This window comes from Lonchura striata, chromosome 5 (assembly GCF_046129695.1).
Source record: "Lonchura striata isolate bLonStr1 chromosome 5, bLonStr1.mat, whole genome shotgun sequence".
NCBI classification, from domain to species: Eukaryota; Metazoa; Chordata; class Aves; order Passeriformes; family Estrildidae; genus Lonchura; species Lonchura striata.
The window spans coordinates 3731899-3758974 of record NC_134607.1 but is presented as its reverse complement, the minus strand read 5'-3'; the positions used below and the strand labels follow the sequence as shown (position 1 = coordinate 3758974).

Genomic DNA, 27076 nt, shown 5'->3' with positions numbered 1-27076 from the left:
AATTGTGATTTTGTTAACAGTAACACACAATCTACTGGGTCTCTTAACACCCCATCCAAAATCTGGGGCACATCTGGCAGCCTGCTGCCATGCTGCACTACAAGGACCATGTGGTACTACAGTACAAGTGCAGGAGTACTATCCACAAGCAGCTGGATTTTCTCTGAAAGTCTCTCAATCCATCAAAGGACTGCAGTTAATACAGGAGTTTTAGCAGTCCTGAGTGCTTGAGATGACAGGAGGCAGCAGCACTGGGGAGGCAACAACATGAAAAGACAGATTTGTAATGAAAACAGCAACTGTTTGCACCATTTAATGCCCTTAGGATGATGCTCTGCATCCATGGGATTGCAAATGGTTGACTAACAGCTCTCCCATTACTTGGGGATCAAACAATAATGTCAAAAATTTCCTTGCTCTGTATTATTAATTGCTAAACCTTGAAAAATCTTGCAAAAGGAAGGACAATAGTACAGGTTTCAGTACTTTTAAGATTCTCCTCACCCACACTCATAGGAGGTGATTGATCTGCTCTGCACTGGTGCAGCCTCACCTTGAATCCTGGGGTCAGTTTTGGGCACCACAATATAACAATCTAAAGCTGTTAGAGGATGTCCAAAGGAGGCTACAAAGAGGGTGAAAGGTCTGGAGGGGAAGCCATATGAGGAGTGGCTGAGGGCACTTGGTCTGTTCAGCTGGTGAAGAGGAGTGAGGCCAGAGCTCACAGCAGTTCTGCAGATTCCTCAAGGGGAAGAGGAGGGGCAGGCCCTGATCTCTGCTCTGTGTGACCAGGGACAGGACCTAAGTGAATGTCAGGGAAAGGTTTGGTTGGAGTTTAGGAAATTTCTTCCCCCAGAGGGTGCTGGGGCACTGCCCAGGCTCCCCAGGGAATGGTCACAGCCCCAAGAATGCCAGAGATCCAGGGTTTAGACAACACTCTCAGGCACAGGGTGGGCTTGTTGGGGTGTCTGTGCAGGGTCAGGAGTTGGGCTGGATGATCCTTGTGGGACCTTCCAAGTCAGGAGATCCTATGGTCCTGAAATCCAACTCAATGAACCTAAAAGTTGAACTCTTGGTCAACACAATTTGATGAGTATCCCTCTGTCAGGGGAATCTGAGACATTGCTCTGTTCCTCCTGACATGTGTGGCTTTCAGTGGAAAGTCACTCAAAGGTATGAAGAAGCATGGGATTAAATAAAGGAAGTGGGTGAGATTAGAACCCAATACCTAATAGGCTTTAGAATAAAAAATTATTTTAGGGAAGAAGGGACCTTAAAGATCACCCAGTTCCATCAGCAGGGACCTTTCACCAGGCTCAGGTTGCCCAGAGCCCCATCCAAGCTGGCCTTGGACACTTCCAGGGATGGGGCAGCCACAGCTTCTCTGGGCAACCTGTGCCAGGGCCTCAGCACCCTCACAGGGAAGAATTTCTTACATAAATTTTTATTTTAACTAAAACAGCCTCTCACTGTGAGAAGACAAGCTAACAACATGTCAGAAGATCAAAATGCACTGGTTTACACTTGACTTCTCTTTCTTATGTTAGCTGCATGTCTCTGATGTTTATTTGACATGCCCATCTCCTCATGAGACATTGTAACATAGGATAGGCCCACAATAAAAAAAAATATACAACAGAGAACTCAAAATAGTCAGGTAAGTTTCAGTTGAAAATAGTTAGAAAGAAAAAAAAAAGCAAGCCTTCCAAACTTTCCTGATTAAGATGTTTGGGATTTGTAGGTTTGGTTTTTTTTTCCTACTAATGCATCAAAGTTTTAGAAATAGTTTTATTTCAGCAGTCGGAATGCAGTAAAATATTTCATTTAAATTTTAAATCTTAATTTTTTTGTCTATTTTTGGGAACAGACATAAACTAATTTTCTACTTTTGGAGTATCTGGATTTTATGCTGTTATTGTTCTGCTCCTCTCTTTCTCCAGAAAGGTGGTTAACACTCAATTTGTATATTTATTAATATTTTCCAATGGGATAAGCTGAAGTGGTGTAAACTAATCTGAGAAAGCATATTTTTCCCCACACTCCTGCACATATGTTATGATTTCTCTTTTCTGCTGTGCAAAAGGGTGACAAGTAATGGAGAATTTCTCACCTTCCAGATGATCAATGACAGAAAAATTATTTTATGACATATTGAACATTATTTGCTAGAAATCAAAGCAATGTAAAATACTAAGCCAAGACAAACCAGAAAACTTATTTTTGAAAGAAATTGAAAAAAAGCCGAAAGTTTGGAAGAAGTTGAATGAAATTGGGTTTTATCTTCAATCGAATAAGTTATCTGTGAGCATTCTAACTTTCATATGCTACCGTATCACAAAAGAAAAAAAATTCAGTAAGAAGGCACAATTTCTTCTGGCATGATAATACGTGAAATATTTATGGGAACACATGTTGAGTAGTATGTTATTTCCCAAAGACCTTCCTGCAAACAGCAGCTCACCCTCTGAGATTACTCATAAATCAGGCAGGATTACAGAACACCAATACAGGAGACTGACAAGTAAAATGGTAATTTCTTTTTCCAGTCCCTTTATTGCTCACCTCTCTTGTACAAGCCTGGAAAACCTAGAATTTGATGAGCTTTGTCTCTGTGCTCCCAGAGTCTCTGTGTTAGAAAAGGACAGGATGGGAAGGAGATCCTGGTTACCATCCAAATCATTCTCTAGTGAGGGAACACAAAGCCTCATTGCAGAGCACAGAAATAAGAAAAAAAGGTTCTCTCAAACCTCATCCCATTGGGTGAGGAGGAGGAAACTGTTCTTTGAGAATGAGCTGGCATCTCCTGTGAAGCCAGGAGTCAAAGGCAGATCAAACAGGACACACCTGAATGGAGACTGGGCTTGATCCTGATTTTGCATGGCAGTGATTACAAGATCACCTCTATGAGGGCTTCTCCCATCGTGGCTTGGGTGCAGCTCATGATTTTTATTCTCTGCCACAAGGGAAGCTAATGAGAACAAGTAATTCCAAGCTGAGTTTAGTGAAGATTAAACCATACTGTCATCTAGTGGACAGAGATTTTTTTTAAAAAATAGTGAGCCTAATTCTTCAATTCAAAACCTGACAAACCACCTTTTTGAAGTCAGGGGTGTGTTTCACATCATTGCAAAGTCAGCTGGAGTCTCCAATTCCAAAAGGCCAAAGACTGCTCTCTTGGCAACAATTTTATAAAACAATTGTTTGTTTAAACTTACTGAAAAAGAATATGAAATACTGTGCCAAACGTGAAGGTTAATTACTATGGGGGTTTGGGTTTTTTCCCTGTGGAGCAATTATCATACTTTGTTTTCCACAATTATGTCAAAAGTGTACTATCACCATGGCGCAGAATTGAAACCAAAAACCTCGAGCTCCTTTACCAAGTCAGCTAAATGTTAGATGCAAAGAAAGCTTGTTCACCCTGGAGCTCTGGGATCTTTAAAGCAGAGAAGCTTTTCTAAGTTTCCTTATCTTGCTACTATTTAGGAATATTTTTCAGTTAAAGGATAGACATTTACAGACTGAAATGTGAAAAGAAGCAATACTTGTTTTTGAAATCATGGTGAAAATGTATAGGTGACTTCAGATTCTGTTCTTTTTTACCTCCAAGACATTTCACAAGTCTGAGCTTTTTTCCTAGAACTGGCATTTTATTCTGAAGTAGAATCTATTTCTATAAATGTGTGTTTATCAGCAAAATACAGAAGCAACACTCAAAATATATATTATTGCTAAAAATTACTGCATGATGAGAATTTGGGAAGAGCTGTTTTAGGGGCAGAAAACACAAACTTATTAAATTTGAGGGTTGCTGTGGGATACAACCCTAGACCACAGAAAGCCTCTTTTCAGTGAACAAAAAAAAGGTGTGCTTAGTACAACACCTGCAACTCTGAGACACACTCTGGCATCACCTTAGCAAGTTTCATATCCCACATTCCTTCACACAGGGAACCTTGAGTTTGGTACAACCCACAGGAAGGCAGCTGGAGAGATGGAGACTTGACAAGAAGGAACCAATATCAGCAGGAAGGATGGCTGGATCAGAGAAACCCAAGAATGGGTTGGATTGGAAGGGATCTTAAAGATTATCTTGCTCCAACCCCCTGCCATGGGCAGGGACACCGTCCACTGTCCCAGGTTGCTCAGAGCCCCATCCTACCTGGCCATGGACACTGCCAGGGATGGGGCAGCCACAGCTGCTCTGGGAAACCTGTGCAGGGCCTCAGCACCCTCACAAATAAAGACTTTTTACCTCACACCCTATCTAAACTTGCTCTCTGTTAGTGGGAAGACATTCCCCCTTTTCCTGTCACTCCATGACCTTGTCAAGAGTCTCTCTCCATCTTTCCTGTGGGCTCCCTTCACGCACCAGAAGGCCACAATAAGGTCACCCCCCAAAGCTTTCTCTTTGCCAGGCTGAACAATCCCAATTCTCTCAACCTTTTTTTTTGAAGGAGAGGTGCTCCATCCCTATGATCAAGCTGAATATGGGTGTACGTGTACTCCTGTCTCTTTGGCTGAGAAAGTTCAGCAAGACTGAGGAGGAGTTTAGGAGCAGTGCTGAAGGAAGATGTCAAATGGTCTTCAGGGCAGGCTTTGGAATTTTGATTAATCATTATTTTTACAAGCTAAAATTCATCTCCAATGCTAGTACATGTTCTTTAAGCCAGCCACAACTTGACAGTCAATATTTCACAACCACTTATTCCCAAGCTGCAAGAAGACTGTTGGTAGCAGAGAATGAAGGCAAGAAAGCAAAGAGGACCTGCTTCTCGCTGCTGTATTGAAACCTGCTTACCATCCCTTTTGGACAGAGGCATCCAGATATGCAGCCATGGCTGATGCACTCCAAGTCATAGTTCTGGCAGGTCTTGGTACATTCCACTCCTTCTGCTCTTGGGTTGTTGGCAGGACAGATAATTTTTTCCATGGGGTATCTGCATGTCAAGCTCCTTTTTACTTTTAAAAAAATGAGTTCACAAAAAGTGCAATTAGAACTCAAGTTTTGTTGGCACAGTATTTTTCTAAAAGGCAGATCTTTGATTTGAAAATTAATTTCTTTGATTAGAAAATTAATTTAGAATACAGCCTGGAGCAACACCACTAAACATGAAATGGCAAAGAAAACAGCCCCTACTTCCCCTGGAGTGACCTCAGTTAGGCTGTCATAAAAGCAGGTATTTAATACTGAAGCAAAAAAGCTGCACTAAACATAAAAGTGCAATTCCAGACTGCACTGGGGCTATGCAAACACCTCTAGGCACTGTACAAAGTTAGTAGAAAATTTATATTCTGAGAAGCAACAGCATCTTATATTATTGTATTTAGACCCATTTCCCACACTGAATATAACTACATTGGTGACTGTAAATAGCAGTGCCCTGAGCTTCAATAAAAACTCTTTGAGACTTCAGGATCTGACAAAAGTTCAGAATGTCCCAAGAAACTCCAGGATACTATTTCAAGTGGTACTAGCAATATGCCTCTCTGAGGTTTTGTAAGTCTTGACATCCTATTATCAGGAAAAGTATGTCTCAGGAGCATTAAGGGAAGAGTTTGGTGAGATATTCACCTGGAAGGCTTCACCTGAAGAACAGGTGACCCAACCAGTGACACTGTCACAGGTGTTCTAGCAAGCAACATTAAGCAGGTCACTGCCCTGTACCTACAGAGGTATTTACAGCGTTTTCCTCTAGAAGGTGGTTTACCCTGAGAATTATATAACTACAATTACCCTTTGTCTCCAATGCACTGGCAAATATCAACCAGAAATTTCCTCCAGACCCCATGTAGAGGTGCATTTGTCAGTGTGCCATGGAAGACACCATGTTTGGCTCTACTGGTGTTCCCATAGGGATCATAGGTTATCCTGAGCTGGAAGGTACTCACAAGGATCACCAAATCCAACTCCTGGATATTCTCAGGCCTCCCCAAAACCCCACTAGCCCTGTCCCCTCTGAGACATATCCAGTCTCAAACCCCCTATGCCATGAAAATCCCATCAGCTCTATCCATGTATCAGTGAGAAACCTAAAAGTTCCCAGAGCACTGCTGACCTTTCTCCAATGCTGGAAACCCCAGCCAGATGCTAGAAGTGTACCCATGCACCTCTCACAGCCTTCAGCCAAATGTTTGATAAACCTGTCCACTGATGGGAAACATGGGAGCTGTCAGTCTCCAGATTTCATGGAGATTCCTGCTGGCTGGAAGGTACACTGGAAACCTGGCAGTAGTGTAGCCTTCATGTCACTAAAAGCTTCATTTACACCAGGAATGAGTTTGCATCCCACTAGTGAGAAGCAGAAGGTATAAAATTGATGAGTTACTGATGTCCTGTAATCCTCAAATAGAAACTGGAGACCTCAGATCACTGCCAAAGCATCCTTTAACCTTTTCAGCTCAAGAGAGACTGCTATGGCTAATTTTAATTTTGAGAGGTGAGATTCAGTGAGCCCTGCACCCTCCACCTTCCCACACATCCCTTTTGTTTCTATCCCATAAAAAAAAAACCTCACAATTTTACAGCTGTTGCAAACTCTGGAATTTCTTCCCCAATCTACACTACCAAGAGACTGAAGAGAAAAAAAAAATCAAAATAAAATAATATTTTAAGGCATACTAACTTCTGGGTGATGGCCTCTCATCAGCAAAAACATCTGCCAGGAAGGCACCAGGAGCTCTGTTTGTACTGCAGTGCATGAATCCGTTCTCACAATAGCTAAGAAAAACAAACAGAGCTTATATTTAATGAAACAGCATTCAGCTTTCACTCACACTGATTTTCAGTCAACAGGGAACTTGTCAGAAGGCAAAACAGCACCTCAGTGGGGCTGAGCAGTTGCTCTCCATTCACTGTGTCTACCAACATTAAAGGCAAACTTTCCTTAAGGGAGTTGATGGGATACAGTGGCATGGAAACCCAGCTGCTTGCTGGCCCTGTCCTGCTGGATCCAGTGCAGCTGCACAGGGATAAAGCCAGGCAGAACAATAGTCAGATTTGCTGAGGAAAGAGGCAAGGGACCACCTAGTTCCCAAAACTTGGGATTTCTGTGGTAGAGAGGAAAAGAATACAATACATTGTTCCCAAAACTGGGCCTGCCTGGCTATTGCATTCCCACTTCAAGTCTACTGCTACTCAATTTAACAATTAGAAATGCTTTATAATACTTGTATGTTTGACAAGAGGTAATTATGTTTTAACAGGTAAGAAGTGTAGCACAGTACATTAAAGTGACATTTTAAAAGCCCACAAAGTAGCTATTGTCAGTAATTAAGCTCCATTTCAAACTGGCAGGAACTGTTCACAGGACAGGGCTTAATACTGAGTAATTCTGAGTAAGGTGATATTTGAAATCAACCCAAGAGAGAGATACAACAGCAAAACTCACCATTTGGCTTCTTGGAGGCAAAATCTTACCTTTTCTTTAACTAGTTTCAGGGGATGCAGAGGAACTCGCCCAGTTAACAACTCAAGCCCTCCAAAAACTGGACTGCTGGTGTGTAGGGAAGGGTTACGAGTAGTACACTTACCACATGGAGTGATGGTCTGAGAAGACATCCTCTGGCTGGAAGATCTCCCCATCATAGTAACAGGAGCACTGGGACTTGGGCACGCACTGCTCGTGCTCATCCAGGTAGTGCCCGGGGGGACAGTAGCACCCCTCCAGGCACATCTGCTCACAGTCCTCCTCCGGGTAGGACAGGGACTGGCACGTCTGGTTGCACGGTGTTCCACACTGCTGGTACACCTGGCCCTCAGGACAGGCCATTGCTGGTGAAACACATGAGGGAGAAGAGCATTTGATCCAAATCCAGCTGAAGGAAGAGCTGCCTAAAACAGACTGGGAAGCTTGGGATTAAAAAGTGTTTGCTCAGTTTACTCATCAATGGAGTGTTACACCATTCCTCCTTAACTGCAGCACTGGCGTAGCCTAAGGCACTGCTTATATATACACACACACAAACAAAACCTTACTAAATGAAATTCCCAATAATTGTCAGGACTGGACTACCCTGCACTGATGGAAATCCAGCCACAAAATTTTGCCTAGAACACGAAACTCAAGCTCGGTCCAACCTCTGTTATTATCTGGATCACAGGCAGGATAACCTCACTGAAGCTATCCTGAAGGGAACCTACAAAAAGATGGAAAGACACTCTTGGGTAAGGGCCTGGAGCGACAGGACAAGGGGAATGGCCCCACACTGACAGAAAGCAGGGTTAGATTGGATGGCAGGAAGGAATTCTTCCCTGTGCGGGTGGTGATGCCCTGGCACAGGTTGCCTGGAGAAGCTGTGGCTGCCCCATCCCTGGAAGTGTCCTAGGCCAGGCAGCATGGGCCTTGGAAAAACCTGGGCTAGTGGAAGGTGTCCCTGCCCATGGCAAGGAGATGGAATAACATGGTCTGTAAAGTCCCTTCCAACCCAAACCATTCCATGATCCCATGCATTAAGAGCATTACAAGTGTCATATACACATACATCTCTCTTCCTTTGCAACATCTTTAGCAACTATTTGGTCAAAATAAGTAGAAAAGTAGTACTCTACAGCCTCACATCCCCGAAGCATTTTGTGATTTCTATGGAAACAGATGCAAATAATGAAGTACTTTAGCAATCATGGAACCAAACTGTTGCAGTTTATGTTTATTTTACTACATTCTATTAGGTTGATTGTTAAAACAGTACATTCTATTATCCCCCACGTTCTCTCTAAATTGTACCCTCCTACCCAGCTGTTCCTCAAAGAATCTCCTTCCTTCCAGACCCTTTCCTGCCTTTGACCTGCCAACCTAAACCCTACCAATTGTTCTAGAAAGTTCCCTGTTCCTCACCTCTGGGACCAACCCAAGATTGAACCCTCTCTCTTCCCCTTACCCTGATTCGTGGCATCCCTGAAAAACACACCCTAAGAATTATTCATTGGTTGTCTCATTGTGTCCATCCCCTGTTTTCTGATGTTTTAAAAAACCCATGCACAGCTGTGCTTGGGGCTCTGCTTGCCTGTGTTCCCTTCAGCTGCCATGTCCTGTGTACCCTGTGAAAATTAATTATGGCCTTTGGAGCCATGTTGGCTTCCTCATTTTTAAAACCTCCACTTCTACAGGGCCAATATTAAGGCATTCACCTCTGCACACATCAGCATCAGCACTAGGTGGCAGCTATGACAACACATTGCAGAAGACAAGAAACGGGCTTGTTTTATCAAAAGCTTGAATTTACCAGGCCTCCTGATAACCAGGAGTTACACTGTTGCTTGTGGCAACTTTCCACTGCAAACAGGTGTAAGGTGATGAGGAATGATGATCAGGGAAGCAGCTGCAAATGAAGTTGGGACATTTGCACCTTGCTGAAACCAGGATGAAAGGGTTACAGAGAAAGCCCTTCCTCTTGTCATTCCTGCAGAATGATGTGATAAACCCTACTCTCTTCTAGCACACACCCCTGGGAGCTCTAGCAGCCGTGGAATAACAGGATGGTCCTGCAGCCTCAGCCAGGTGTTTGCTGGACTAGCAAAGCAAGGCTTACATGCTGACCTGTGGCTCACAGTCACCTTCACAAAAACTCTTCTGAAATGAAGAATTATTCCTGCCTACTGGAGAGAGACATGCTTGCACTAGCTTGAGACTCCTGCAGCCCTATACATGGGAGTGTAACACCCTAAACTGAAAATCCAGCCCAGAAGCATCTAAGGTGACTTGAACCCTTCTTAAGAGCAAAAATCTTCCAAGTCTGGGAGTTGTGCCCAAACTGCTTAATGTACCTTTCACAACACAGTCCAAGAAATGTGTGCTCATCAATACAGTGAATGCTTCCTAACTCTGGACTGAGCAGAAGATAGACTCACTCACTGTTACAGGAGTTCTTGGCAGCATTCACAAAAATGTGCTTCTGATTTACAAAAACCTGATCTTTGCAGTAAATCAAACCCTGAACAGGTACAGCCCAGGGCTGAGGACCATTTTAGAAATAACTTTCATTATTAAAGGCACATCCCAGCAGGACTACCATGAGGCCTCAGCAGTAAGTACTATTTGCTACACATGAACCATTTGCTACACATGAACCTCTGGAAACATGGAACTGGTTTGGCAGATTTCAGATGGGTACATCAGTTTATGAGTTTCAAGATTCAAAAAAAGGATGGAATAACAGAGTCAAACATCCTGCCCTACTTCCTAGTCAGTTGTAACTCTCCCTGTCCACAGGGACAACTTTGCAGTAGGTTCCTTTCTTAAATAAAGCTTTGTAATCCATGTGTGGGAATGGCTTCAAACTGAAAGAGAGCAAATTTAGATTAGACATTAGGAAGAAATTTGTCCATGTGAGGCTGCTGAGGCTCTGGCAGAGGTTGCCCAGAGAAGCTGTGGCTGTCCCATCCCTGGAAGTGTTCAAGGACAGGCTGAAAGGGATTTGGGGAAAGTGGAAGGTGTCCCTTGGAACAAAATTATCTTTAAGGTTCGTTTCAAACTAAACCATTCTATGATTTTCCTTGCCCATGTACCTCCTAAAATTTTTGTAACATCCCTTGTTTTTCCAGTTATGTATTCAAATGCCAGTCTTACACTCCACATCCCAATACACTGCTCTATCCCTTCCAATATCATCTGGTTTTAACAGCAAAAAGGCAAGACAAGTGACCTGGGAGAGGACTGACATCTGTACACTATGTAATACACTGCCACTAAAAAATACCCCATCCCATTATTGACAGGAAAATGAGAGCAAGAGGCAAGGTGCATCTAGTCTCTGTGGATGGCTCCTATAATACCAAAACAGCTCAATGCTGTGCTCTAAGCACAGCCTGTCCCAGGAATAAGATGAGAAACAGCGGGGAAACATTGGAAAAAACATGCTCGCATCAAAGAGCTCATGCACCTCTTGTGGGCAGGCTTTGAAATCAGAGTGAAAGAGAAACCATGACCACTTCCTCAAGTAACACAAGGTGAAAATGTTGCCACCTCTGGGTGGAGGTGAACCCTGCCAGGACTAGATTTAACACATCTTCTCCATCATGCCCTGTAGACATCCTCAGATGCTGCTCAGAGCCTGTCTAATTCCCTACTCCAGCATGCTAGATGTATCCCATACAAATCCTCTTTCAGAAGGGCATGCAAAGCCACCAACCGCCCCAGCACTACCACATTAAGGAACATGTCCTAAAATCTGAAGGAAGATCTAAGGACCTGTTGATGGATTCCCCTGTGCCACAGAACAATACACACATGGCACAGGTACACACAGAAATATTTGGGTTGGAAAAGACCATTAAATAACTGAATACAGCCTTTAACCTCACACTGCCAAGTCCACCACTAAAGCATGTCCAAGCGCCACATCCACGTGGCTTTTAAATACCTTGAGGCATGGCAACTCAAGTTCTTCTGGGCAGTCTGTGCCAGTGCTTGATAACAATTTCCATGAAGAATGTTTAAGTAAAACCTAATCTGAACCTCTCTGGTGAAACCTGAAGACATTCCCTCTCCTCTTGTCTCTTTCTCCCTGGGAGCAGAGCCCGATCCCCCCGGCTGTCCCCTCCTGTCCGGAGCTGTGCAGAGCCAGAAGGTTCCCCCTGATCCTCCTTTGCTCCAGGCTGAGCCCCACCAGCTCCCTCAGCTCCGTTCCCTTCTCCGGACACGCTCCAGCCCCTCCATGTCTCTCCTGTGCTGCGGCTCCCCAGGTGCCCCGGGCTCCGAGGTGTGGCCCAGCAGTGCCAGCACAGGGACAGTCCCTGCCCTGGCCCTGCTGCCACGCCATGGCTGGCACAGCCCCGGCCCATCGGCCTCCTGCCCCCGGGCACAGCCGGCTCCTGTCCAGCCTGTCCCCAGCGCCCCCAGGGCCTTTCCCGGCTTCCCAGCCCCTCTGCCCAGCCTGGAGCTGCAGGGTTTGGTGTGAGCCAAGGACAGGATCCAAACCTGACCTTGTTGAACCCCACACAACTGGCCTGGGCCATGGATCCAGCCTGGCCAGATCCCTCTGCAGAGCCTGCCTGCCCCAGCACATCCACACCCCACCCTGCTGCCTGCTGCCCAGAACTGACTGAGGGTACTCTCAATCCCCTCACCCAGATCCTTGATTAAAATATTAAATAAAACTGACACCAGCCCCCTAGCTGGGTTTAACTCCATTCACCACCACTCTCTGGGCTCAGCCATTCAGCCTGGGTTTTAACCAATTTTTTACACACAGCTGCATGAGAGACACAGCCCTTCATGGGGTGGCTTGTCTGCTCCTCCCATGCAGCATGAAGGGATTGGCTCCGGTGCTTATTCACAGTGGGTTATAGGGGTATGAGTCAGGTCTTAAATAATCAAACTGCAACTAAAATAATGTCAAAGATAGGGGAGCCGAATGCACTTGATAGCTTGACACACAGCAGAAATGCTGTGCTACACTAATGACTTTGCTCCCTGACACTTGCCCACTCCAAATCAAGCAAGCTCTGTCAAGTCATTTCCCAAGAAACCAAATCTCTGGGGAGGAAGGGAGGGGTGGAACACACATTCAGTGCGTTGGGCCATCAGCACAAATTACACAACCTGCACATTCACATCTCAAACCCATTAAGAAAGAGGGATTGCTCTCCTTCGTGTGTCAGGAGATGTCTAGGGCACCAGGATTATTTAATGGGGGCTGATGGATCTGCAATCAGGGAAATCGTCACTTTGTGAGAGCACAAAGCTCTCTGTAATGCACAAAAAGGAAGAAGCAGCTCTGCACTATTAAAGATTAATTGTGAAAATTGACTTGTTCAATTACAGAAAGAGCAATGGGGCATTATCACTGCTCTTTCTTTCAGCCTCCAGACCTGCAGAGTTCTGAAAGGATTTTTATTACATTATTGTTCCACTATCTGAACATTTACATAAACTAGGTAAAATATTATAAAACCATGCAGTGGTTTAATATAAACTAGGTTTGTTCTCATTTGCAGCAAGCCCTCTCTGGTCTGCAAAAGTTGTGGTTATTGACCTGCAGACCCTACTAGGTCAAAGGCCAGAGGTCTCTCTTTTTTCCACTTTCTATACACTCAGTTTATAAATGTTTTTCCTACCTTCTGCTTGGGTAAAAGTAACAGAACAAATCTGGAGAGCTGCCAAGCACACATGCTTTCCCCCAAATTTTTCAATTGTCTTCTTTCCTTAATAACAAAGTTGCTCAGGAAAATGGAAAAACATTCATTTCACAAATATTTATGGGAAAAGTATGTCTGTGCTCAATCAAAATTACATGGCAATGGATTTTTTTACTACCAGATTGACCTAAGAGAGAAGTAAAAGAAATGAAAGGTATTGGACTCTTCTACTCCAGCCTCTTGGCAATTTGGCTATTAATCTTGTCCTGGATAAAAGAGAGATGTCAGAGAGGCCGTGATACCTCAGTTTTTTGGAGATATTCAAAATTTTTCTGGACAACACCTCAGGCAATCTACAGTAATTTAGCTTTGCAGTAAGCAGGGGTGGTGCCACAAGACTGCCAAAATTCTCTTCTGATGCAAGTTGGTCTTGCCCTTTTGTGCTTCCTCCATAACCCCACATTCAGGAGTCATTGATGAGGTCAGGACCTGGGAAGCTTGGGCCTCAAAAAAAGGCAGTTCATGGATTATGACAAATCACTTGGGAGATTCCTACCCTAGGACATTCAGAAAGTTTCCAGGTGAGTAACTGAAAATGGAAATCCAGGGAAAAGTTCTGTGGATCTGTGTGAGATCAACACCTCTCTCCCCCAGTGCTGAGCAGTCCCTGGGAACACCTTTTGCATCCTTACCAGTGTGGAGGAAAGATTTACTCTCATCATTTGGCATAAGGAAAATCTGGCCCCTCATTCTAGATCTTTCACACAACGTTGCTAGAAAAAAACTTTCAGGAGGAGGACAATAAGTGGGTTTGAGCAGCAGGGCACTTACGGCAGAAGTCGGGCTGTCTCCACTCCACCAGGATGCTTTTCCTGGCACAAGCTGCTGCATAGTTGGCAATGGCAGAGCACAGGCAATCCTTGCCACTGGAGCAGGAGCACACATCAAAGCGGCAGTTCTTCACGTAGGGAGTGGGACACACTTCATGGTGACAAGGTTCAAAGGCAGGAGACATCAGAACTGAGCAGGAATCCTCAGCATATTTGGCTAAAAAGAGAAAAATTACATGCTCACACTGAATCAATCAACGTGGCTTTCAAGGAAAGCCAGAGGAGCCACAGTAAGCATTTTCTCTTCCTTTTATAAAACAAAAAAAAAAGCTCAAACAAACCCCACAAGAATAAAACAGGATCAGGCAGGCACAGATAACACCATAGCTCATATGTCATGATCTTACTGAAAGAATAATGTTTCACTAGTAAAACAAATCAGGGAAAAGCAATGCTTTTATATTCTGTTAGCACTATTTCTGGTGCTGTAATTCCTTTTACAGGGCCTTTGCTTTCTGCTGCCTTTTTATGTTTGCAAAATTAAACTAATTTTTGTTCTCAATTTTCACAAAATATTACATTTTGCTTAAAAAGCTTGCATCAATACAAGTCTCTGTGTGTGAGGGTTTTTTTTGGTTGCTGTTGTTTATTGGGTTTTTAAAAACATACATTTTCCTTTTTTATGTAAATAGAAGATCACCATTTGCTGCACATGTTACTTGTGGATAGAGTTCAGTACCTAAATGAGGATTGAGGTCGCAGGGGTCACTGTCTTGTTTTAATAAGTCCTGGCAGTCTGCATTGAGCTTCCAGGAGTTTCCAAAGTCTTCCAGAAGGGATTCCACCATGCCAGAAGGTGTAAGAAAATCATCCCCTCGGTTCCCATTATAATTTCCACACAGCCCACACATCCTTTCAGAGTAGACTGGGGACACCTAAGGAACACAACATTAGCTTGGTCATCTTCCAGAACAGGTTACCACTGTAGAGCAATATTTTTTAAGGAATGAACCATACACAATTTAGCAGTCCAGAAAATTCTCAAACACACATCAAAATGCTACAGGCACAATGCCATTGTACTGTATTTTCAAACTTCTAACAGATTTGCTACTATTAGTAGCTGCAGGACAATTTTTGCACAGTACAGTGAATTTCAGAAGGTGACTAAGAGAAAAATAGCTTATTTTTATGCCTTGATCAGCAGTCCAATTTAGTCTTTCCCTGTTCTCACCCTTCATTAATATAAATGAGCAGGGCAACAGTGGAGGTTGCATTTTTTTTTTTTTTACTGCAATATCAATGGCACCTGGCAGCATTTCATATTTTAAAGGAAAATTGGATGATGAAGGAAATTTAAACAGGCTGTTTTATCACAAAATTGAGGAAATATTGGAGATGGCCCCCTCAACATTGAGGGCCCTGGATAAAATAAGGAATAAACTAATACCCCCTAAAGCTACCTCACATTAGAGCTTCCTCCTGCCCAGAGGAACTTGAAGCACACTAGAAGCAGAATTTCCAACAATCCACAGAACAGGTGCACTTTTCACCCTGTTTTATTCCTGCTGCAAATCAAGGAGCATCTGAAAGGTGACCCTAAACCTAGAGGTAAGCAAGGAGCAATCTCCTAAGCAACATCTGCCTCTGCATCACAAAAGCACCAATACCTTTTATTTTGTAGGAACTGTCAGTTTCTGTTTGTAATGTAAATTACAGCTACATTACAAACACAGGAGCTCTGATGCTACATTAGCCCTCTGTATCTATGTAATTGAGTGCTAGTTTAGGCAGGCCTGCAGGAGCAACCAGTGAAACAAACAAAAAGTTAGAAAAATCCACATTTTCAAAGAAAACAGCTTTTCTGTATAAATAAAACATCCTCCAAAATATAGCCTAATACTACCCAGCATTCAAACACCGTGGTCAGAGAATAAATATGGGGCATCAAAAAGAACAACTAGAGAATAAGTATTCTAAAATAAATAAATACTAAGAGTATTACTACTCTTTCATGTACTCAGTAGATGGAGCAGTGACTCGCACAAGTCCAGACTGTGAAGTATTTTGGAGTGGAAGTTGAAACCACAAATATCAGGCAGTCACAGAAAGGACAAACTTCTTGAGGAACACAGGAAGAATTTTTGCCAGAACAAGGTAATGGAAGTGTATCACTTCCTCCAGGTATTGTCAGCAATACCTGGCAACAGGTCAGTCTCCAAATCCAGCATAAAATAACTCTCCCAAAGCAATTAAATAGATGCTTTAGATGCCCAGCAAGGGAAGAAGCAGACAGCTGGAGAAATTTCCACTGCTTTTATGGGTAGAGGATATGGAGCAGAAAATTAAGTTTGTTTGCAGTGGGACAAAAAATTTGCCAGGTTATATCGGTCTATGACCAGGGAGAAAAATACTTTGAATACTGAGGAAAACCAAGGCTCCCGAGATGTGCCAAGGGACTGAAGTGAATTATTCTGAGCCCCAGAAGAACATTTAGGACCCTCTGAGCACAGAGATACTGACTAAATCAGAACAACAACCACAAACCCACAGATGCTTTCTAAAATTATCCCAGACCTTTCTTATTTGTTTTCTTTTCAACTCTTGAACTCAGTTCTGAACTGGCTTTCATAACCCTTTGTGCTGTGCCAGACATGACATTTAAGCCAGATTTTGGGGCAGGCAAGGAGAATGCAAAAGCAATGCCATGGTTCAAGGAGGGCAGTGTTTACCACTTAGCAAAAAATCCCAGGAAAACTGGTTTTCTTGGCAAGACTCCACTCAGTGAGCAGACCTCTACTAAAAGTGGGGTTCAAAGGCAGCAGGGCTGTGGTTACAGCTTCCTTACAGATAATTTTTGTTAAACCTGGCTCACTTTTTTTACACTTCGCTGTGTCTGCAGCACCAACAAAACCTAATTGTTAATCAAGGCTGACTTCAAATATTCCTCACAGTAGAAGGAGTCCACAACCCATCTTCTATAAGCTGATTTCTATTTCCTGGAAAATATGAGTAACTGTGTCTCTGGGGGCCTTTCCTTCCTTTATTTTAAGGCATTCACATCTGTTGGTTTAGACAAGGCAGTCAGAGCAAACAAAAACAAAACTCTAGTTTGGAGGATATCTGCTGAATAAAACACAAAACAGTTCATGGTTAATAAGGGCTGTCATTTCACACACACCCCAAAAAAAAAAAAAAAAAAAAGGGAGGAGAAAAGCTACCAAGCTGCTCCAAGATGAAGAGATGAAGTGTTTGTTTCTGGAATACAAAAGAACCTGTATATTACTCTGGGGGTAGCAAAAGAGAAAGGAATGTCTAACATGCAACATAAAGCAATTTTTGAGTTCAGACAAGAAAATCTTTGTACATACTTGAGTGGAATGAGAGAGAGGGCAAACAGGCAGAAATAAAACAGACAGAAAATGTACCTTCACTAGGAGTTCTCCATGACCATCCCAGTCCATCTGCAGATCATCCCCATAGGTGAGACGAACTGAACTCCTCACCATGCGCTGGACACGGAGAGCACCTGAAGGCAACCACAGGGTGCCAGTGAGCTTTTACAAGATCCAGTGACAGGACAAGGGGGAATAGCTTTACAGTGACAGAAAGCAGGCTTAGATTAGATATTGGGAAGAAATTGTTCCCTGTGTGGGTGCTGAGGCCCTGGCACAGGTCACCCAGAGAAGCTGTGGCTGCCCCATCCCTGGAAGTGTCCAAGACCAGGTTGCATGGGACTCTGGGCAGCCTGGGATAGTAGAAGATGTCTCTGCCTAAGGCAGGAACAAGATGATCTTTAAGGTCCAAACCAAATGATTCTGTGATTCCACGATTTCAATATTCTGGTTGAAAAACAATTTCCAAAAAGAATAGACCAACAGTGATTTTCACACATCTCACAAGTGCAGACCAGCTTAATTCTCTTGATTTTAGAGAAGCCAAGTCAAGATCTGTCTGCTGCATAGAGAGAAGCTGAAATGACAGAGCCGCTGGAAGAGCCTGCAAGAGAATTTGGCATTGAAAACAGTCTTTGATTAAGCTGGGCTAAGGCATGTCTAAAACCACTACTAAGCAGGAGCCTTTCAGTGGCTGGCCAGAGTCAGCCTGTGTGAACACACCTTGCAGCAAAGGGATCTGTATGTCCTGTCCATTCAGTGAAACTCCTCCTCCGTGTTTCATTTTAATGATGCTGTTGTCCATATCCCGGAGCCGGACGGAAGCGGAGCGAGTGCACACAGCATCGGGATCATCTGCACACTGCAGAGAAGGGAAAATCTGCCTCAAACATCCAGTTTTCACTTTCTTGGTGACTTAGTCCCAGAAGGCATTTTAGCATCTAATTTGGGAGGTGTTGAGTGTCACACTGGTTTTATAGATCTGGTTTGTGCATCCCACAAACAGCAAGCTGGCAGCCTTCCCTCCATTATCCCACTAATCGCACACCAGGGCTGAGCTCCCCATCTCAGAACTTGGAAAGGAATCTGTGGGTGTTCCACCAGACCCCTGGCAGTGCCCAGAGCTGTGGCAGGGGCAGGAAGGACACCTGACCCACACAGCCTGGGGAACAGCCACACAGTTCACATTACCCGAGACTCCTGGGGTGTTTATTTTCCTGGCTGTGGGATAACCAGATGAGGAGCAGGGATTGCAGGGGCCCCACATCACCTCCCTGGTTTCGAAAGGGAAGTTTCAGTGGAAACCTGTCCTGCAGGTTCCCAAGCCCTGATGACTTCCAGAGCTGCACTATCAGAGCTCTCTAATGCAGGAGACAGACGCAGGTGGTGCAGAGAACTACCACAGCCCATTTCTCCAAAACCTACAACTTCACCAGTGCTGCTGGACAGGCTGATACTCTCCTTCCCTCCTGTCAGTCTCCATTACACCTCTCCCTACTTTCAGCTCCTCTGTCCCCATCACCTTTCTTCCCCCCTCTCCTTCCCTCAGGGTCCTTTTCAGGTTTGTTCACCTTTTCTCAAGCACAACTGGTCGATTCATTTCACAACTATGTAACCTCCCTGTGACATTCCCCTTCAGGGTTTCCATCCCTCCCTGCACTGGTCTGGCTCCCTTTCCTGCTTCTCTGCAGCTGCCTCTCACACATCCATCGGGAGAGGCAGCAAAGTCAGGAGCTGCTGCTTGAGTACAAAAAAATCACCAGCCAATCTAACTAAAATGGCAAAGAAAGCAAGGCACTGCTCCGCCAGTGCACTCTGCTTGGTATCCAAGGAAATGTCCTTTCCCTACAGGCATTAGGGAGGCACCAGCAGCCGGGGTGCTTGGCAAGGGGTGCACCCTCGCCTCTGTTTGTTCAGCTGGCAAAGAGTCTGCGACGGCCCATTCTCCAAATCTCATCACAAGTCTCCATCCCCAGGCAGGCTCCTGGGAATGGTGGTGAGGAGAAGCAAAACACTTATTAACTAAGGAGAAAGACTGCATCTGCTATTTAAACTAATTATCTCATAGGGAAATTACTTCTGTTGGCCTGTGCATCTGTAATTCATGTCATAGTCCCACAGCCCTGCCCCCTCTCTCAAGAGCATGCACAGAGGAACCAGCCACGGCTCCTGTTACCTGCACTGTCTCGATGATCACAGAGAAGGAATTTTCCACACAATCCTTGGCAAATAAGTACTGGCAAATCCCACTGAAGGTGAAATACTTGTTGTCAAAGCTTTTGAAATGGGACTGGCCAGTGACAGAGCATTCCCCTGGAAAAAGCAAAAAGCCATTAATCATTCAAGTGCCAGATTTGAGCAAAATCCTGCTCAGCTCCTACAAGCCTCTGAGGGGGAAGAACAGCCCTGGTGGAACAGGTTGTACAAGGCCTGAGCTCCACACAGGCCATAAAGCACCAACAAGATCCTTATCTCACTGCTTATTTCTGTAAGGCATTACCAGTAGTAACAGGGGAACCAATAACAGCTGGGGAACACAGAATAAATTGCAGTCAAGAGCTGAAATTTGTGCCTATGGAAAAGCCTGTATTCTTTTGTTGGGATGCCTTAAATACCAATAAGTTATTTTAACATAAAATAGCTTATGAGCATGAAGAGACGGAAGATAATATCTATGGGAGTCCTTCCAGGGATAGAATTTGTGTTGGACTTTACCCTGAACCCTCATGTCAACTAATAGAAAGTTAAAAATAATTCTATAGCTACATCTAAAGTCCTCACAGAAAAATGTGAGTCTGGCTGGACCATCTTTTTACTAGAAAAAGGAGCTATTTAAACATATTAACATTTGAAGGTGTTTTGGTAAGTTGTAGCTTTTCAATTCCAGGAAGGCAGTATCCCAATACCACAGCTGGGATTTAATACCCCGTCATGCAAACACACAGAAAGGCTCCAACTCCACAGAGCTTACAAAGAAAATCTTCCATATGAGAAGACCATCACACATAGAGATGATCCCATGGCAAACAAGATGGGCAGCCACTTCCTCATCCAGAACAAAATTCAAGTGCTGGGCCTACACTGGCCATCACCAGCCAAAGGCTGGAGAAAGGTTAAATGTTACAAGCTGGCAGGTGAACACCATGAGTTACTCTCTTTGCTGCCTTTGAATCCCACAGAAGATCTCTCTAAAGAACATCATGTGGAAATTTCCCTCTTCAGTATATTATTCAGTGTTTACTATCTTAAACCAGCTGGTGCTAAAGTACAAATCCTGAGGATTTTCAGCCTTGCACAGCTCCAATTCACCCTAACAGAAGTCCAGCACCTCCTGGATCTTTGTCATCCCTTGGAGTTTGATTTTCAGGGCATTTTCTATGACAAGGAAATGAGGACAGATTTGAAGCACAGAGAACTGAGGACTGCTGTCTAAGACAAGTCCCAGCCTTTGGCATTGCTCCTGAAAGGGAATTTTCTTTTCTGTGGCTAAGTCTTTTCTTATGGGTTCTTCTGTCTACTCCGTTTTCTATAATGCATCCCATGAAATTTCCTGAAACCTTCTGCCTTCATAATTATTTCCATTATGATATCAGCTTGAAAGCCTCTTGGTAGTGGCAGCCAGCTCCAGCTTTGGATTCACCTTATCACCAAATTTACAGCTGGGCAATTCACTCCCACAATAAAAGCAATATTTCATAAAAGCAATCTTTCCTGACAAAAAAGAAAAAAGTTGGCCAAAAGGAAAACAGAACTACCTAGAGTTTATACAAGTAACTACATAAATTTTCTGGACACATGATTTTAGAAATATTTGTGGCAACTAACCAACAATGAAAATATGCTGCAATATTACTTCAAGTAGAGACAAATAGCACAGGTAACAATATAGATTTGGCTACTCTGCACAGCTTTGCTGCCCTCCCATACTGTCTCAGTACAGCTTATAGTTTTTAGCAGGCACATGTACAGCAGCTGCAGGTAGGCAACATTCAGTCTTGAACAAGCCTAGCAGAAAACTGATTTAGATATATTGGCAGAAGGTACAAAAATAAGCTGCCTTTTTTTTTTTCCCCACTTCTCCTCATTTGGGACAGCTTCCCAATTCAGAAAAAGGATGCAATGCTCTATTGCCTCTTGCACAGAGCTGGATATCAGCATCTGTTTGCAAGCCTCAGTACCAGACTTATCTTCACAATTACAAGGAAGAAAACATGGCAAGAGTTAAGGATAAAAATTTGTCCCACAGAGTATTAATCACAGCCCAGAGAGCAAGGACATTAAAAGCTATAACCTAAGGAAAAACTAAAGTTAGAAAAGCACCTATTTCTTGTTTGTAATCATGCTGCTGCCCATTAGCTAAAAGATGTAATGAATTAGCCTGGGCTGTGTGCTTGAGGCTTTGTTTTAGACAGTGACATTCTCTGCACTTGGAGAGATCCTTAATGAACAAGCTCACTAAAAATGTCACTTCTGTTTTGAATATTTGCATACACTACCCCCATCCTCTTCTTCAAGTGCTGATACTTTGGGGGAAATGCTCTTTTGGTCTAAAGCAGGAAGAAACAGAGCACTGATGTGTCAGGCCAGTTTCATGTTACTAGAAAAAGACTTTTGATAGAATGCCTTGAGATTGTTGCAATTCCCCTAACTTGTGAGGGTTGCACAGTATCATCTCAACAAAAAAAAAAAACACCAAAGCCCCCAGATCTGCTGTTTCCCTGTCCAGCTATAACCACAGTCTGCATCTGCAGAGCTGCCTCTCCAATCTGCCAGCACCCATGGAAGGCAGGGCAGCCACTTTCTCCCTGGTGCTCTGGCTCCTTCACCCACAACGTGACCATGAGGGAATTGTCATGGTCAATAAGGTACAATGAGAAATTGTACCTGGTCAAAGAAAGCCAGGAGTGTTCCTCTACCTGGAAGCCAATCCTCTGAACATACAGACTCTTGCAATTGGCAAACCAGGTTATCAAAGCAGGAATTGGCCTTCCCACCAAACAGGATTTTTTGTTGCTACACATAAACCATACAGGGCAATGTCTGACTTGTCTCAGGAGAAAAACTTAAAAAGTAGGATCCCAACTGGATTGTATGGGAGCAAGCAAGGAAGAACAAAGACTTGCTCTTTTGGGTAAAAAAAAAATACATAAGTGGGGCACATGAATGGGAGGGGCATAGGCAAGGCTTATTTGTCAAAACCTGAAAAGAGTGAAGCCAGCATACCTGGGCATTCCCCATTGCTGCAGATCCATGTACCACGTCGACAAATGCTAGGAAGCAGAAAGTATCAAGTTAAGCAAAAGTACATGGATATAAATCTTCTGTTGCACATTTTTCCCAAAAAACTGAAAATGGTCATCTGTCCCATGGAAGTTAGATCAGCCCCCAACATCCCTTCCATCTCCCACAACCTCATTTCCTAAAGTATTCATCCCTTCTTCCCATCATTTGACAGCAACAGCTGATAATATGAATGGGTATGGTTGCAGAACTTAAGGATTTCCAGTTTTCCCTGTCAAAGCTCTGTGCTTAATGGAGTTTTCAGCTATAATCCACTGATGTGGAATGAGTTCAATGCAGTTCTCAAAGTATATCAATACAACAGAATCACAGGGGGGAAAAAATGTTTGGAGGGACTTCTAGGAAAATAATTTACTACAATCCCCAACTCAGAGAAAGCAATGTCAAAGCTGGATCAGGTGGGTGAGGACCTTGCCCACTCAAATTTAGAAATATCCAAGATGAGGCCCTACAGCCTCTCTGAGCATTGTCCCACTACAGCACTGGAGAAGGGAGAAGAATTTTACTTTGTGTCAAAACAGAATTTCCTTTGCAGCTTGTGTCCGTTGGGTCACAATCTTTTGCTGTTTGCCTCTGAAAAGAGTTTGGCCCCATCCTCTTTACAGCCCATCTTTAGGCAGTGAAAGTTGCCTCAGTAGCCCATAAATATATTCCCCTTTGCTTCTTCTTACATCAAACTCCCCTGCTGTCATCACCTCCAGTGTCTTCCACAACCCTCTTCTGCACTCCTTGTTTTCAAGAGCTACTATATTCTTCTCATTCCTTCAATTATCCCAGCCCCTGAAAACCATTTGTGGGAGGCAGATTATTGAGGATGTTAAATGCAGAGTCAATGGAATGACGTTCTCCACAGCAGCATCAAGTTTGAATAATAGGAAGCAGTAACAAAACACAGCAATAAAAAACCCAGCCTGTCAGACTACACTCATCTCCCAGGCGCACTAAGGTTGAACAATGTGGCCAAGCTAAAAGCTGCAGAGTTCTGCAGGAAAAAAGATGAAATGCTGATGTCATGGTTATGGCTTGTGTTCTGGGACAGGTGGTGCAGGTAATGAAAAGCCTGATTAACAGGGATGATGCACAGACCACTTTTCTTCTGCAAGTCATGGCCTTCACTGAGTCCTCTCCTTCTGTGCTCCCATTGGAAACTTCTGAGTAATGAGTTTTCCCAACTCCTTGCACAAATATGTCCACACTGAACACAAAACCAGATCAGGAATGCGTGACTAACTCCTTTTCCTTTCTTTAAAGTGCTGGTTTTCCCCTCCAGTCTGGTACTCAAGAGTGAAAGAAAAATTGTGAGCCATGCTAGGAAGACTCATTAGCCCTGTAACAAGTTCCAAGGACGTGCCTTAGGCTAACTCCTCTTGTGAAGAAATGGGGTTAAAGGTTAAATACACGTAGGAAGTCAAAACAAATTCACCACCACTGACACTACCCAGACATGGGAACCTGCTGCTCTGTCTTATCCACAGGAAACAGGTAGTTCTCTGCTCTTTGAAGGAGTGTGACCTTCATGTTGTTCTATCAGATCAAATATCCCTTTAAAAACAGAGCTGATTTTGCCTTTGTGAACAGCTCACTTCTTGGAAGGGGCTGGGAATTCCAGTAAGAGAGCAAGCCCTTTGCCAGTGAAGGGAAAATTTCTTAAGGTAGAGTGATTTCCAGAAAGATAATGCAAAACAGCCACTGACCAGTGTGCAGTACATATCTACAACAACCACACCAGAGCAGCACAGGGTTTACCATGAGTTGCAGTCCTGGGAGATGGTGAAGCCAGGAGGATAATGTTTTCCTGAGTGGATGCAGGAGCAGTCAGAGCTTTCAATGCAGTGTTCACCATCAAGGAGCAGCCCCTCTGGATAGGTCAGGTAGCATCAGACACCCATATCACACACACAGGGACAGAAACATAAATACAATTAGATTTTCTTGTTCTTCATATGCTTTGCCAAGATTTCCCATGCATTATTATCCGTACTTGGTCACAGACAGCAATAAAAAGGAATAATCTTGTCAAAAGGCCTCACAGGGGCTGATATCTGCTTTCCTTCTGGTGCTGCCTCTCCCTCAGACCTGCTGAACAAAGCTTTCCTGGTGCTCCCAGAAAAGCTCTTTGCTTACCACATCCTCAGGTCCAGAACACATGTTGGGACATGGACAAATTAAACACAGGGAGCACAATCAAAGTTAATAAAAGCTGGCCTGGGACTTGACTGTTGGAAAAACCATGAACTTCACTGGCTGCAGTAAAGGGTGTCCACACAGGTCTTGTATTTGTCATAAGAGAACCAAAGATGAGGCAAAATGAGGAATGAATAAACAAATTTGGACAGTATTTAAGTCTAGCAGAGACAGTCTGAGAGAAAAAAGCCATTTCTGAACTTCTGCAGAGATAAAAAGCAAAAGGGCCAACTTCCCAACCTGGGTCCAGCTGCTGAGGTTTCCATATTGCACAACTATAATTACCTGTTCTATAGAGAGCTCTTTATCCTCCAAGGATAAACAGAAGCACAACGGAGTTACAAGTTTTATCTAAGGTAGAAACTTGTTCTTGCTTCTCTAGCTAGTTTATAGTGCTTTCTAGTCAACCCCTATATGGAGAGAGTTGATATTCCCCCATTTTCAAAAGAGCTGCTGTGGCAAAACATTTGTTTTCTTGAACACCCCTCTGCCTTCTCTTTGAGGGACTCCTTCCAATTACCTGCAGAGATTTTGGCTCTTTTCCCTGGTGGCAGCAGTAGTCATCTCTGACAGCAAGACCCAGATAAGTCTCCTTTCTCCTATTCTTTCCATAGAGCTGCCTGGAAAGACCTTAGCTGTAGAGAAAATCTTTCCAGTGAGAGAGAATCACAACAAGATCTGAGCATTTAAGAGTGCTGTGACTCTCCAGAGAACACAAGAAAACAGAATGCCTGCCTTTTTTCCTGGCAAGAGTAATTCCATTTACAGCAATTAATGTAATCATGAGGGGCATTTAACAGAGGGGAAAAAAATTGAAAAAGAAATAAGACATTTGTCAAACATCCTTCAGATCTTGTTTGCCCTTGGAGCATTGGAGGAAAGCTAAGGTAGAATCCTCATCAAAAATCCCTCTAGTCATCTGTCAGATCCTCCTGGTTTTCTATCAAACTCAAATCCAGGTTTTTCCTTTCTGGCTGTGCAACAAATAGCAGTAAAAGTTTTGAACTGCTGATTGTTCCTCTCATGCCCTTTACCCTTTCTATCCTCAGTTCCTCTCTCCTTAGACCTTCCTCATGCTGAATAGACCAATGCATCTACCAAAGGAAAAGTACAGCAGGAGCCCTTGTGCAGCCAGTGGATTCATCTCATTCAGCTTTCTCCAACACTTTCAGGACTGCACAAATAGCTGGATTCTTCACAACAAAATAATCTCTGGAGTCTGTCACCTTTGCAGGTCCTGCCATCCTTCCCAGCAAGGAAGAGATGGGCAGCTGAATAGGAAACTACCAAACTCTGAATGCAGTGGCTCCTCAAACAGGCCTGACGTTGTCATTATTGCCTTGTTTTGGAAAGGAAAGCTCTGCAAACCTCCATCACACTTGACATCTTGTACAAGGTGGCACTAAACACCTCTGCACATTCACAAAGCCCAGACAGGCTGAAATGCAGAGACTGTCCTATTCAAAACAAACAAAGCACACAATGAACAAAATCAAACAAAACAACAACAACAAAAAAAGAAAAAGGCACACAAACCAGCTAGAAATGGAAGCATATGGAGCTTTGGAGCCAGGCACCAAGTTCTTCTCCTGCAGTTGTTTTAAGTACAAGTACAACAGACAGAAGTAGAAAATTGGCATGGCTGGGCTGTTCCCTTTAATCCAAACAAATCTCCTGTATGGAAGATTTAATAATAAATTAAATTATTCACCTAAATCATGAAGACCTTTGAAATTGCAGTGCAAGCTCTACATGTACTCTTTTTCTGCAGGAAATTCCTTCAGTGCATTCTCTGCTGTTTCTTCCCCTAACTGTATTTGTCTCTAACCCAAGCAATTCAGGAGTACATCAAAGGCAAGCAGTGTCCCACCAAGAAATAAAAGTAATCTTGGAATATTAGTCTGTACTAATTTTCACAGAAACAGTTACTTTTTAGTTGGCCCTTTCATGGAGTGAGCATACAGGCACTACACAAACTGGATTATTCTAGGGCATGGTCCCAGAAAAAAGAAGTGTTTCTGGTTTCAAGAAAATTTAAGGGAAGACACAGCTTTCCTTCTTCTAATAAAATAGGTAGCCTGATTGCCAAATGTTTCTCTGTAAATAACCTAGTAAATAAATTACCAGGGCAGCTGCAGCCATCAACACATTGTCCGTGACAAACTTCATTGATATTCAGACTCTGGCAGGTTTTGGCACATGGGGATACACACTCCTTATATTCCATGCCAACTGGACATCTTGGCCCTGAAACAATTTTAAGAAATTAGAAATGCAAATTCCTCAGT

At 43.5% G+C, this 27076-nt stretch overlaps 1 protein-coding gene across 1 annotated transcript in view; it reads right to left on the bottom strand.

Moving 5' to 3' along the window:
- Positions 1-27076, bottom strand: part of VWF (von Willebrand factor) — a 116774-nt gene that overhangs the window by 72018 nt on the left and 17680 nt on the right. Inside the window, exons 8-18 of the mRNA XM_021540069.1 lie at positions 26913-27035; positions 24351-24462; positions 22527-22573; positions 19480-19616; positions 18027-18165; positions 17337-17437; positions 14648-14843; positions 13910-14125; positions 7534-7774; positions 6627-6721; positions 4802-4962 (exon numbers count right to left, since the gene is read on the bottom strand). Of these exons, the coding sequence (XP_021395744.1) occupies positions 4802-4962; positions 6627-6721; positions 7534-7774; positions 13910-14125; positions 14648-14843; positions 17337-17437; positions 18027-18165; positions 19480-19616; positions 22527-22573; positions 24351-24462; positions 26913-27035 (1568 nt within the window). The remainder of the gene's footprint in view (positions 1-4801; positions 4963-6626; positions 6722-7533; positions 7775-13909; positions 14126-14647; positions 14844-17336; positions 17438-18026; positions 18166-19479; positions 19617-22526; positions 22574-24350; positions 24463-26912; positions 27036-27076) is intronic.